This window comes from Carassius carassius, chromosome 50 (assembly GCF_963082965.1).
Source record: "Carassius carassius chromosome 50, fCarCar2.1, whole genome shotgun sequence".
NCBI lineage: Eukaryota > Metazoa > Chordata > Actinopteri > Cypriniformes > Cyprinidae > Carassius > Carassius carassius.
The window spans coordinates 16,060,532-16,074,587 of NC_081804.1; the positions used below are offsets into that span (position 1 = coordinate 16,060,532).

Sequence of the window (14,056 nt, forward strand, 5' to 3'; positions counted from 1 at the left end):
ATTCATGTTAATATGAATACATACTTGAATATGAATTATCTTTTCCAAAACATTAACAAAAAGCTTAATATAATTGCAAAACTGTTCTTTTTTATCTACCACATTAACCCCTTCCATCAAAATAAACATTTAAATATGCATTAAATAGGAATGCATGAATAAATCACTTGCCACTTTGATGTATATAAAAAATAAAGCTAGGATTGTTTTTTTTTCAGTAGCCTAAATCAATGCTGAGCTATCCGGCTACTGGAGTAATAATATGAAGATAATAAACATTTATATTTATATACTACTAAACAAAAAAATGGTTGAGATAACTTAAATATCCAACTTAACTAAATTTTACTGAAAAACACATGACTACATTACATTCAAGTTCAAGTTAAAACTAATGTTATATAACTATATTTAATAAATTGGTAATTTTTTACAGTGTAAATAAATATGTATGTAATACCAAATACACATTCACTAATGAACATCACTATAAACTGAGTTCACATAGTTGAAAGGGAACGTCATTTCAAAGGCTTTTTAATGACAAACCATTTTGTCATTAGAATAACGCGCGCTAATTAATTGTGCACATAAATCCCAACACATAATCTACATTCAGTTGTGAACAGAAACACACATTCAGCATGTGGTTGGTTTCTGAGACGAGTCGGATCATAATTAATAAAGCAACACAAGCATTTGAGATCCTAACATCTACAGCTAGTTCTGACCCTAAATCTGTGACATGTGTCTTCATAACCTTCCTTCTCAGATCCACTCCAAATATTTGCTGTCTCCATCTGTTAGAAAAGATGGTGGCTTATACGACAGCAGCTAAAAACATAAGTATTCTGCTTAAAAACGCCATGTCTTTGACCCCAGAGAGGCCGCGGCTGGAGCGTGTCGGGACGACCTTCGCCTGCTGTCTCTTTCTCTCTCTGGAGGAAGCCAGACGCCGTCGAGCAGCACATCACTGCAGGGCCTGAGCAAATGTGTCCTTGCTGCTGACATGTGGAGTCTGTGCCATTTATCATGCGCTGTATAACGCTGCATCTCTGAGACAGAAACACATTTGATCCCATCTATCTGTCCCTAAAGCCCACCACTGTTTCTGTGTCACAACGATTGTTTTCTGCCCCCCAGAATCATGGGAGTTCAGTACTTACATGTACCAGGTGTGCTTCTGGATCAGCTCTAACTGTAAGAGACACACAGAGAGAGACGGTTAGAGTCACTGCAGAAAAACAGCTGCTATTGAGGAAGCAATCAGAGAAAGAGGTCTGGTCTACAGTATGTTGAGTCTGAATTAATCACTCTACATTCAATTTGCTGCTCTAATTTCAAGCAAATGTGAAAATAATCTTAAAATAAAAACAAAATTGGAAAAGCAAGACCTTTTTTTTGTTTGTTTAATACTTTTTATATATATTTTTGTTAAATACTTTTGTTAAATATACTAATTTACAACTGTTAATTATGAGGGAAGACATGTAACATTTACCCTGGCCTTTATGTAAAATTCATAATAAGGGATATTCCATAAGTTGTTTATTATTATAATTTTAATATGATCAAATTATTAGCGCTGTCAATTTAAAATGGTAATTTTGGGTTTCTAATAATAAGAAAAAAAAAAAAACCTATTCATGACCCCTGACCAGTGTTGTTTTAATATCAGTTTAATATCAACTATTATAGTTCTTACTTATATTTTCTATTACAGTGCTTATTCAATTTAGATATTTTTGTTTTCATTTAAATTTTGGTAAAGTTTTTTTGTTAATTTGTTTAGTTTTTCTTATTTTATTTAAATATGTTTAGTTCGTTAATTCATTTTAATAGTCATTTTTATGATTATTTTAAATTGTAATTTTAGTTTCAGTCATTTTAATATCCTTGAAGTTAAACTACATGTGAGAAATGTTGCATAAAATCAAATACAATACAATAAAATAAAATAATAAGCTGCAATAAAATAAGTTAGATTTGTAATAATATTTTTGTATTGTACTATTCATTTAAAACAGTAACTGCATGCAGTTAATCACGAGTAAATAGGCACTAAACATGTAAGATATCTAAATTTCATAAAGGATATTCCATATTTGATTCTTTGTTTGTTTACTTATTTCTGTTTTTAACATTATGTACATGTCACATGTATTTTAAATTAGCACTGTCAATTAAAATATTAATTTAGTGTGATTTATGAAGTTCGCGAGGTTCACTAAATCAAACCTCTGGAAGACTTTGAGATTTACACAGCACATGAAAACGAAACAAAGAAGGTTTTCAGTCAGACAAGTCTCTTTCTCTCGATAACACGAGCAGCTCTTGGCCAAAATAAGCTGCAAAGACCAGCAGCCTGTAAAGACTTCAGTGAAGCAGTCCGCTGTGAACTCTAGAGCTGTAGGCCACTGAGAGACCCCTGTGTAAAATAAATGACAAATGGGACATGCTGCGGTCTCGTGGACCTCATGGAAATGTGTAAGTGAAGGCCACAAGACCACAAGTCCCCATCAAGCCCCCAAAGTCTGGCTCCACAAGATTAATACTGGAGCGAGTCCAGCTGGAGGTGCACAGATCACCGCTCACGTTTCGTCTGACAGTAGATACATCAGCGTGTGATGACAAATGACTGGCTGTGTAAAGAGGAGAGGATTATTATTTGCATAGCTGTGCTGCTGTCTACAGTTTTCTCAATCTGATCTGTATTTCACATATGCTATGTGAATTTAGCATTTGGTAAATGAGTCACTGCTCATTGTGAATATGAATTTTTCAATGTCTTTCTCAGACACGCGTGAGGACGGTATCAAACTCTATCAGTGACTTAAAGACGTGTGTTTGTCCTGCAGGCTTGTCCTTGAAAGCCGCTGTGACTCATTAAGATGCCACACTCGTAAAAGCTAACGAGAACAAGCTAACGAGACGTGGGACGTGATCGTGAGATCACATTTCAGAGCCAAAACCAAAAGGGAAAACATACTGAATTATATTTTGCCTAAATAAAATTAAGGCTTTTTTTTTACCATTATTTTTCAAACACATTTGACACATAAAGTGTTATGTTTTCAAAACTTTTTTTGTAAACAAAAACTTTTTAAGTAAACAAAAAAAAAACAAAGACGAAAACGTTTTTTAAAAACTAAATAAAGGACAACAAATATATAAAAACTTTACAGATTAACAGCATATTGTCACAATACAATACAGAAATAGATTTTTTAAAAACATTTTCAAAGTCAATACAAAAAAATAAATACAAATGTTTAAATGAATGCTTAATATTTATAAGAATTTTAATACACATTACAATAATGAGAATAAGATTTTTTAAAACAATCAGAATTGAATCCGGCATTGAACCAGGGTCGGGGACCTAGTAACTTTGCCAGGTTCAACCTGGGACGAGCGCTGTGTGAACAAAAGCCAGATCTAATGCCGCATCGAAGTGATGGCGCGTTATCGCGCGACTCTTTTACCGGCTGTTTTGAAGGAAGATCAACGTTCGCGAGGAAACATATGTGCATATGTGCACACATATGCTTGCTTCAGTGAAAGTATAACGTGCCTAACGTTTTCGACTTGTACATTACACGTCACGTCCTGATGTCACGTGTGGTTACGGGATCTTTATGGGTTGTGTGTGAAAGAACGCACATATCCCGGGTAATCACTGGCAGTGTGAAAGTGCAAAATCTAGTGACCCGGGAACAATTGCAGGAACACTTTACCAGTGTATTTGCAGGAATGGCAGTGTGAAAGGAGCTTAAGATAGACAGAATTGCCTTGATCCTCTGCACCAAGAAAAAAAGACAGTTTGACTCTTAATACTCTCCAACCTTTGCTATTGCAGGGGATTTTAAAATTCACAAAGATAATGCAGAAAACAAAACTACAAAAGAAATGATAACAGTTCTAAACACTTTTGACCTGATTCAGCATGTGCATGGACCCACACACAAAGGTGGACACACTCTAGACTTAATCATCAGTAGGGGTCTAAACATTTCATACATTGTTATTAAGGACATAACACTATCTGATCATTTCTGTATTTTCTTTGAAATTTTGTTGTCTGCTACAACTGAATCTAGATCGGTCTCTGTCAGAAGGAGATGTATTAACGAGAACACAAGTGTACTATTTATGGAGGCTATATCTTTAACACCAAGCATTTCTGCAGACTCTGTTGATACTCTCCTTGATTCCTTCAACTCAAAAGTTAAGAATGTTATTGATGATATTGCACCAATAATAATCAGTAAGAAAACAAACAGACAGAAATCAGTTTGGAGAAGATCAACAGCAGTTCAGACTATGAAAAGACAATGCAGAAAAGCAGAGCGGATGTGGCGGAAGACAAAACTTGAAATTCACTATAGCATCTACAAAGACAGCCTTCATGCTTTTAATGTTAAACTAGCCACAGCTAGACAGAAGTTCTTCTCAAACCTTATAAACAGTAACTTAAATAACACTCGTACTCTTTTTGCCACTGTTGAGAGACTGACAAACCCCCCAAGTCAGATTCCCAGTGAAATGCTATCAGACAGCAAATGCAATGAGTTTGCATCCTTCTTTTCTGAGAAGATCATCAATATCAGGAAGGCGATTAGCACATCCTCAAGTAATGCAGAGGTCAGACAGATTAGGCCACAATATAAAAAAGATACTATGTCGATTTTTGAAGCAATTGATAGCAAAATTCTGGAAGACATAGTGCAGCACCTAAAATCGTCAACCTGCTATCTTGACACACTTCCCACATCTTTTTTCTAAAATGTGTTTAACTGCTTAGAAGCAGATCTTTTAGAACTGGTGAACGCCTCACTTCTTTCTGGGACATTTCCAAACTCCTTAAAAAATGCAGTTGTTAAGCCCCTCCTGAAAAAGAGCAATCTTGATAACACCATTTTGAGCAATTTTAGACCAATATCTAATCTTCCTTTTAAAGGCAAAATTATAGAAAAGGTAGTTTTTAGTCTGCTGAACAAATACTTACACTCAAATGGATACCTGGACAATTTTCAGTCTGGTTTCCGACCGCATCACAGCACAGAGACAGCACTCATTAAATGATATTCGCTTAAATTGTGACTCTGGCAAAATATCGGTGCTGGTTTTGCTAGATCTCAGTGCTGCGTTTGACACTGTCGATCATAACATGCTATTAGAGAGACTGGAAAACTGGGTCTGGCTTTCTGGGATGGTTCTCAAATGGTTCAGGTCATACTTAGAAGGGAGAGGTTATTATGTGAGTCTAGGAGAGCATACGTCTAAGTGGACGTCCATGACATGCGGAGTCCCACAAGGGTCAATTCTTGCACCGCTCTTGTTTAGCCTGTATATGCTCCCACTAAGTCAAATAATGATAAAGAACCAAATTGCCTATCACAGCTATGCTGATGATACCCAGATTTACCTAGCCTTATCTCCAAATGACTACAGCCCAATTGACTCCCTCTGCCAATGCATTGATGAAATTAATAGTTGGATGTGCCAGAACTTTCTTCAGTTAAACAAGGAAAAAACTGAAGTCATTGCATTTGGAAACAAAGATGAAGTTTTCAAGGTGAATGCATACCTTAACTCTAGGGGTCAAACAACTAAAAATCAAGTCAGGAATCTTGGTGTGATTCTGGAGACAGACCTTAGTTTCAGTAGTCATGTCAAAGCAGTAACTAAATCAGCATACTATCATTTAAAAAACATTGCAAGAATTAGATCTTTTGTTTCCAGCCAAGACTTGGAGAAACTTGTTCATGCCTTCATCACCAGCAGGGTGGACTATTGTAATGGGCTCCTCACCGGCCTTCCCAAAAAGACCATTAGACAGCTGCAGCTCATCCAGAACGCTGCTGCCAGGATTCTGACTAGAACCAGAAAATCTGAGCATATCACACCAGTCCTCAGGTCCTTACACTGGCTTCCAGTTACATTTAGGATTGATTTTAAAGTACTTTTACTCGTATATAAGTCACTAAATGACCTAGGACCGAAATATATTGCAGATATGCTCACTGAATATAAACCTAACAGAGCACTCAGATCATTAGGATCGAGTCAGTTAGAAATACCAAGGGTTCACACAAAACAAGGGGAGTCCTCCTTTAGTTACTATGCCGCCCGCAGCTGGAATCAGCTTCCAGAAGAGATCAGATGTGCTAAAACACTTTTTAGTGTCACATTTAAATCTAGACTCAAAACTCATCTGTTTAGCTGTGCATTTATTGAATGAGCACTGTGCAATGTCCGAACCGATTGCACTGTATTCACTGTATTTTATGTAAAATCTTTTTTTCTTTTTTTTTTTTTTACAGTTTTACATTTATTTTAAATAAGTCCATTTTTAAATAATTTCCAAAGTTTTAAAATTGCTTTTTTTTTCTTTTTTTTTTCTTCATGACTGTTTTACTTTCCTTTACGTTAAGCACTTTGAATTACCGTTGTGTACGAAATGTGCTATATAAATAAACTTGCCTTGCCTTGCCTAGATTTGCTCATGATTTGGATTCAATGCCATTCTATAGTATTTCAGCAAATATTCTGTTCGTTATCTCTCATGTCAAAGTGTGAATCACAGCCTGACAAACTGACAGATATCAGCTCCAGAAGGACTCTGTTTTGAGCATTTACTCAAGTCAAAAGCAGCTTTTTATTTTTTAGTATCTGCATCCTCTGTGAGGAGAGAAAGGTCACGGTGATAGCAGCTGTGTCTGGACACCCTGAGCTGATCTCCAAACACACAAACGCACTACCTTTGAACTGTCCGACTAGCTTTATTATCTGCACATCAAACTCCTCTTTATCTTTATCGCCGAGTCACGGTAACAAGATTCCCCACTGAATCAAAAGCAAGAGAGCCAGAAAAGCCAGAGAAACACATGTTCAAGTAGACAGTTGTCTAAAATCCAACTTGTCTCTGACTGCTAACTACTAGAATCTTATTTAGCATCTCATCATAGATTGAAAGCATGTAGAGGACATCTGCAACCAAAATAACACGATTCACAGCATATTATCTGACTTGTTATTGTCTAAAGCCCTAAAGCCCGAAGTATACTTCAGTTTGGTTTATACGCATACTTAAGTGTTTGCGTAAAATGTGTATAAAGCAAATTATATTCAACACAAGAATAGTGTGTGTGTACTGTACACTGATTTTTGTAACCACACATATTTTGTACAAACTGGTTGCACATGCGCACTGAACTTGTTTAGCACTAATAAGTTGTTCCACAAGGTGGCAGCACTGTCCGAGGCCGAAACTAATGAGACGGGACAACAACAACCAAATAACGGAGACTGCAACAACAACAGATGTCTGCATTAACAAGGGGGTTATAAAAGAAGATATTTTTATCGGTCTTTAACTCTGGAGCAAATTAGTTTGCGCATGCTATCAAATGGCATATACTTTGAAAGGCTATGCATTCGACTGTATGCATACTCAATCGTACACATACGAAAACAAAGTATACTTTGGGATTTTGTTTTAAAAGACATGTTCACAGGATGTCCGATGCATATAGTGTACACACAAAAATCTAAATAAAAATAAAAAATTTAGTCACTTTGTGCATCAGTTAAATGACTTATGATTTTTTAGACGTTTTTTAGTCAGCAACAAACTGTAAAGTGGACCAGACTTTATGCTGATAGTACAAATACTTACTACTATGGTTACAGTTCGTTATTACTTAGTTCACTAGAATTAAAATTCAATAGCATTTCTATATATGAAACTGATGTTATGTGACTAAAGCCATGAAAACGTCTCAGTTGAAACTCATCTGTCTTACCGTTAACCGATTACCGGAGTTGACCTCGATCATTCCTCGCAGAAGGTTCTGGCAGTCCGGCGGGATAAAATGAGGCATGTGAAACACACCCAGCTTCACCTTTTCTAACAAGTTTCTTAAATTATCATCATCAAACGGCAGAGCTCCCTGATTGAAAGACACGGACAACACAAAGAAAATGCATCAGTCTGAGAAGAAATTCAAAGTAAATGAGTATTGCTGGAGAAGGAGAACAAATTAGAAGACAAGTGCTCCAAGGATTGACCTAAAAATGATAAGTTTTCATTTATTAACTCTCGCTTTTGTGCTTTTTCTTATGTAAGGTGCCTGTCGGTACTGCTGACATGCTACAGATGAGAGTGATGAGGTTTCATTTTCATTTCTGATGAAAAAACAAAAAAGAGGAATAAAGAGAGAGAGAGAGAGAGAGAGAGAGAGAGAGGATGCACTCCAATCACTTTGTACATGAGAGGATTTTGAGTATTCAGCATAGAGTCAGTCTTCCAAAGCACAGTCTGTCAGCAGTCAATTTTGTTTTTGTTTTTGGTGCTGTCTGCCTTTCCACAGCTGGTCAATATATATTTCATAAAAGAAAAGAAAAGAAAAGAAAATGATAAAGAAAGACAATTAGATTTGAAGACAATGAGAAGATGAAACAAAAAGAAATGCAATGAGATGAGGCTAAATGAATTAAGGGAAATGTTGTGTGCTGATATGATGGCAAAACAAGACAAAACCGATGAAATGAGACAAAACAAGAGAAGAAAATAGATGAGATGAAAGTGAGACCAGACAATATGAGATGTAATAAGATTAAAAAAAAATAAAGGACAAAATCAAGACAGACTAAATGAAATGCTATGAGAATAGACAGAAAGAGACAAGACGGGACGATTTAAGAATGAATGAGATGAGATGAGACAAAATGAACAAAAGAGAAGAGACAAAATGAATCGAGATGAGATGAGACAAGCCAAAAAGAGATGCAATAAAATGAGACAAAATGAAAGAACAGACAAAGGCGAGACAAGGCAAGATGTCATGACACAAAATGAGATGAGAAGAGAGAGGAAAACAGAAGAGACATTACACAAGACCACACAAAACAGGACAAAATGAAAAAAAGAGACAAAAATGAGATGAGACAAGGTGACAAGTCAGATGAGAGAAAAATACAAAAAAAAAAACTATATGAGATGAGAAAAAAAGGAGATGCAATAAGCTGAGAAAACTTCAAAGAAGACAGCAGACAAAAATGAGACGAGGCAAATGACACAAGATGAGACCAAATCATATGAGGTGAGAGAGGAAAACAGACAAAAAGAGACCAAACAATATGAGACAAGACAAGACAAAAGGAAATTCAATAAGATGAGACCCAATAAGAGACAAAAATGAGACAAGAAACAATGAGAGGCAGTGAGATGAGTCTAGATGAGACGAGAGAAGAGACAAGAGGTGATGCAAGAAAAAACAAAACAAAACAAAGAAGAAAAAACTAAAGAAAACAAACAATAAAAAAAACAAAAAAGAAATCAAAACAAAAGAAACCAACAAAGAAAACAAAACAAAAAAGAAGCAAACAAAACAAAAAAGAAGCAAACAAAACAAAATATAAATCAAATCAAAACAAAAGAAAAAAAGAGAAGAACCATTGAGCTGAGGTTCCTGAGGTTGTTTGAATGTAATGTGCAGCTCTAGTCTGTTCTGAAGCTGCAGGACTGAGTCATCATCATTTCTAGAACGTCAAAAACAATCCAGCTCGGCTTTAAAATGCAGGCCAGTGGCTCGGTGCATTGAGATAAACCTCTCAGACTCAAGGGTCTCAATTTTACTCTCAAAATTGAACAAGAGCATTTCTAATGAGCTTGAAGATATCACTGTGGTTGAGACGTGCAGGTAAAACATTTCAAATAAAAACAAATAATGCAGTGCAGAGGTGCAACGCATACTTGCTCTAAATTGTATTGTCTTTGGGACAATAAAAATCAATTCCCAGCCTTCATTCACATATGCAGAAAATACTATTTCTGATGAAAAAGGAATGCAGATGACATTCTGAAAACATGACTTTAATATCCATCACCCTGTCAAAATGAGCAACATAATACAATGAGTTTGAATGTTAATTGTGTGTTTCTACACAATTTGATCAAAATGACTTAATCTAAGATATAGTATAAAAATTCTGTCAAGCCTCAAAAAACCTTAACAAAAGGAGATATTTAGTTATTATGTTCTAGCTGCTCTTTTCCAAACTCTAAAAACTGATACAGATTAAATTATTCTATTTTTTTCTATAGTTTTTTTTTTATGTTTCTCAGAAGAAATAAAGTCACATGGGTATAGAACATTAAAAAGGTGAGTAACTGTTGACAGAAATGTTATATTAAGGTGAACGCCTCCTGTAAGGTAAAGTCTGGAGTGACTCACCACCAGCAGAGCAAACAGAATGACCCCACAGCTCCAAACGTCTGCTTTCCTTCCGTCATACTTCTCTCCCTAACAGAGACAAGACCAAGTCAAAGTGCAATCCGTCTGATTCCAGATCAGGTCATGCATTCATAGCTCTGTTTTTTCCTGACAGTCAGGTAACACTCACCCGGATGACTTCAGGACACGCGTAATGAGGAGATCTGTGAAAAGAACACATCAGCTGGAGTTACCAGCAGCAATCGCTGTGTATTCATCTCTCAATATTTTTCTGTTTTTTTATTTTGTCCTTTAATAATTTTGATGTACTGGCAAGTACTTTCAAAATGTTTAATCCAAGAAGTAAAATACAGTAAAAATATTAAATAACTGAGTGAGATTTATTACATACTAAATGAATACACACATTCATTATTTTATATTTTTACAATTTGTATAATACTATACATATATATATATATATATATATATATATATATATATATATATATATATATATATATATATATATATATATATATTATCAGATTGATTGATTATATTTATATATACATATACTGTAAATATACACAATACACACACATATATTACGTAAACACAATTTTTTTATTTTGGATGCGATTAATCGTGATAAATTGATTTGACAGCACTTAATATATATATATATATATATATATATATATATACATACACACACACACACAATAATATATTTAGTATGGTGAGTAATTTTCTTTTGCATTTAATTTATAATTTCTGATTAAAAAAAATAACTCTCCCACAATATTTTTACAATAAATAAATTTTATAAAACTGTTATTTGTCAGATGTTTATTGTGTAAAAATGGTCTTTTGTGGAACTATTTTTTAAAATAAAAAATATTTCATGTTTTGAACTGATCCACTGAAACAAACTCTTCAGCAAATATAAGGGCCGTGTAAAAGCACATTACATTTTATAAATTAATAGATAGATAGATAGATAGATAGATAGATAGATAGATAGATAGATAGATAGATAGATAGATAGATAGATAGATAGATAGATAGATAGATAGATAGATAGATAGATCTATGGGGTGCAATGTCATCTGCTGCATTTTCCTTCCACTCAACTTTCTGTTAACATGCTTGGATACAGCACTCTGTGAACAGCCCATGATTGTGAAGCCTTGTGAACCAAACTATGATACTATTGTGAAGGCTCCGGACGTCTGGCAACATCTGATCTCATCTCTTCCCAATAAGTTACTACTATCTGTGACACGAGATGGAGCCAGGTCTCCCTCGTGGATATGAGCTTGTTTAAAATCAAAATAATGATAGCTGTCTGATAGTACAGTATGGTGCAATGCGTTCTTTATTTACCCTATTAGAAAGACAGTACAGTCCACACAGTGTGACAGACTTTTTACAGTGCACGTCCCCAAAAAATAAAAATAAAAAACAATAGAAATACTTCAATACACACACACACACACAAAACAATAAGCACTCCTTCCAAGAACCCTCAAGTGATGGCTGGACTCCGGCTCGTACAGATGAGTATACATAACTAATTTAACTCATATAACTATTTCAAGTATATTATGCATAAATAACAATAACCAATTATATTTTTTCTTTTCCAGGTAGTAGACCCCTCTTAAAACAAACATGGCAAGTGAAAATTGATATAATATCCGTGTACCATTTGGGATGTGTGAGGAATTAGTGGTTATAATTTGCGTATAACCAGTGCCATTCACTTCATGAAGGATCTAGTTCTTCACAATACTATTTCTGTCAAATAAACATATAAAACCATAGAAGGCAAGCTGTAATTCCCTGAAGCAAAAGCACTCTGAATTTCAGTAGACGTTTCCCATCTGCACTGATCCGTGACGTCTGATACTGTTTGCTCAGAATGATCCAGTTGGAGGGACAAAGACACACTAAAGAAGCAGATAACATCTTCCCAGATTAATTAGGGTCACAAAATGTTGACGGTACTTTCTGTTTCACCAGCTGACGTCCTGTCTCCATTAATCTTCCTCTTCTACAACGGTGTTGTGCATCTGCGCATAACACTCGTCCCATTAACGCAAGTTTTTAATTATTATTATTATTATTAACCCGTGGCAGGAATAAGCTTCCATATTCATGGACAATTCTTAAAAAATAAGAGTAATAATTCAGATTTGATCTCAGATGGAGCTGACAAGGCACATGGTATCTTCCAGAATACTCTACAGATAAGTCCAAACCCTTTATCGTAAATACTATTGCAACCGAAGTCAGTTCTTGGACTGGTGAATTTACTGATTCTAATAAATAAAACATATAATAAAACATTGCTGAGTCTGTAAACCGGACTCAGTTTCACTCCAAACTCAAACGCATTCGCCTCGACGGGTCTACTTTGGCTCATTATGATTCTGAAGGCGTAAAGACCGCAGCGTTGTCCTCCGCAGCAGGTGCGTCAGATCGGAGGGATCAAAGCGAATCGGATGTTTTGAGGCCGGGAAATGTTTTCATTGTTTATGTTGATGAGGAAGGCAAATTAGAGATAAAAATATAGCCATTAAGGGATGAGTTTTTGGAGGACCCCTGCAGTGCGTGGTGCCAGATCATTTATCTACTCCAAGCTGTTTGCTAGAGCTCATTTCCTCGCTCGTTTCTGCAAAACTCGTCAACCAATGACAGGCAGATATGAGATGACTCATAACTGATGTGGGTGTGCAAACCATCAGAAAGATGGGTTCAGATGTCTCTTTTTGGTGCAATGTACGATGATCATTAAGTCAAAATAGTGTGTGGTAATAGGGATACAACAATAAACAGCATAAACTCCAGCGGAAAGCATCCGTGAAGCTCTGAATCAATAATGGCGGCATTATTTCCAGTGTGTAGGTCAGTCTCTGAGTCAGAGTGGGGCTGTTGCAGGTTATACTGTTACACAAAGACACTATTTATCAAATCCTGAGTATATCTACTTACTTTTGGATTAAAAAAGGCATTATTAGATCATTTATTAGCGTGAGCTAAATCACATTACACAATTAAGAAACATTTGACTGACTGACAGCCTGCGTGAATGAATCAATCAATAAATAAAATGAATAGATAAAATATATTTGAAAGAATAAATGAACACATTAATGACTTAATAAATTAATAAAAATAAAACAAATAAATTAACATTTTAAAAAGAATAAACAAATGATTCCATGAACATCAAATACTGAACATATATATATATATATACTAATAATGAATTATTTTTTTTAATGAATGAATGAACAAATGTTTTTAAAAGAATGATTGAAAAAATGATAAAACACTTTAAATGCATGAATGAACAAAATTATGAGAACAGACAACTAAATAGATAAAATATTTTTTAAAATAATGAATAAATAACGAAGTTTTTAAATGAATGAATGGACATCTTAATTTATAAATAAATTAAAAAAATTAAATAAATACACAAGTAATGTTTAAATAATTAATGCATTGATGAATATATATATATATATACAGTACAGACCAAAAGTTTGGAAACATTACTCTTTTTAATGTTTTTGAAAGAAGTTTCTTCTGCTCATCAAGCCTGCATTTATTTGATCAAAAATACAGAAAAAAACTGTAATATTGTGATATATTATTACTATTTAAAATAATTGTTTTTAAATGTATTATACTTTAAATTATCATTTATTTCTGTGATGCAAAGCTGAATTTTTAGGATCATTATCACATGATCCTTTAGAAATCATTCTAATATGACGATTCATTATCAAAGTTGGAAACAGTTCTGCTGCTTAATATTTCTT

At 34.6% G+C, this 14,056-nt stretch overlaps 1 protein-coding gene across 4 annotated transcripts in view; it reads right to left on the bottom strand.

The window, feature by feature from the left end:
• LOC132133354 (serine/threonine-protein kinase BRSK2-like) overlaps positions 1-14,056 on the bottom strand; it is a 209,140-nt gene that overhangs the window by 23,804 nt on the left and 171,280 nt on the right. For all 4 annotated transcript variants that reach the window (XM_059546140.1, XM_059546138.1, XM_059546141.1 and 1 more), the window contains exons 6-9: positions 10,411-10,444; positions 10,242-10,310; positions 7,809-7,955; positions 1,167-1,198 (exon numbers count right to left, since the gene is read on the bottom strand). In XM_059546140.1, coding sequence (XP_059402123.1) covers positions 1,167-1,198; positions 7,809-7,955; positions 10,242-10,310; positions 10,411-10,444 — 282 coding nt within the window. The remainder of the gene's footprint in view (positions 1-1,166; positions 1,199-7,808; positions 7,956-10,241; positions 10,311-10,410; positions 10,445-14,056) is intronic.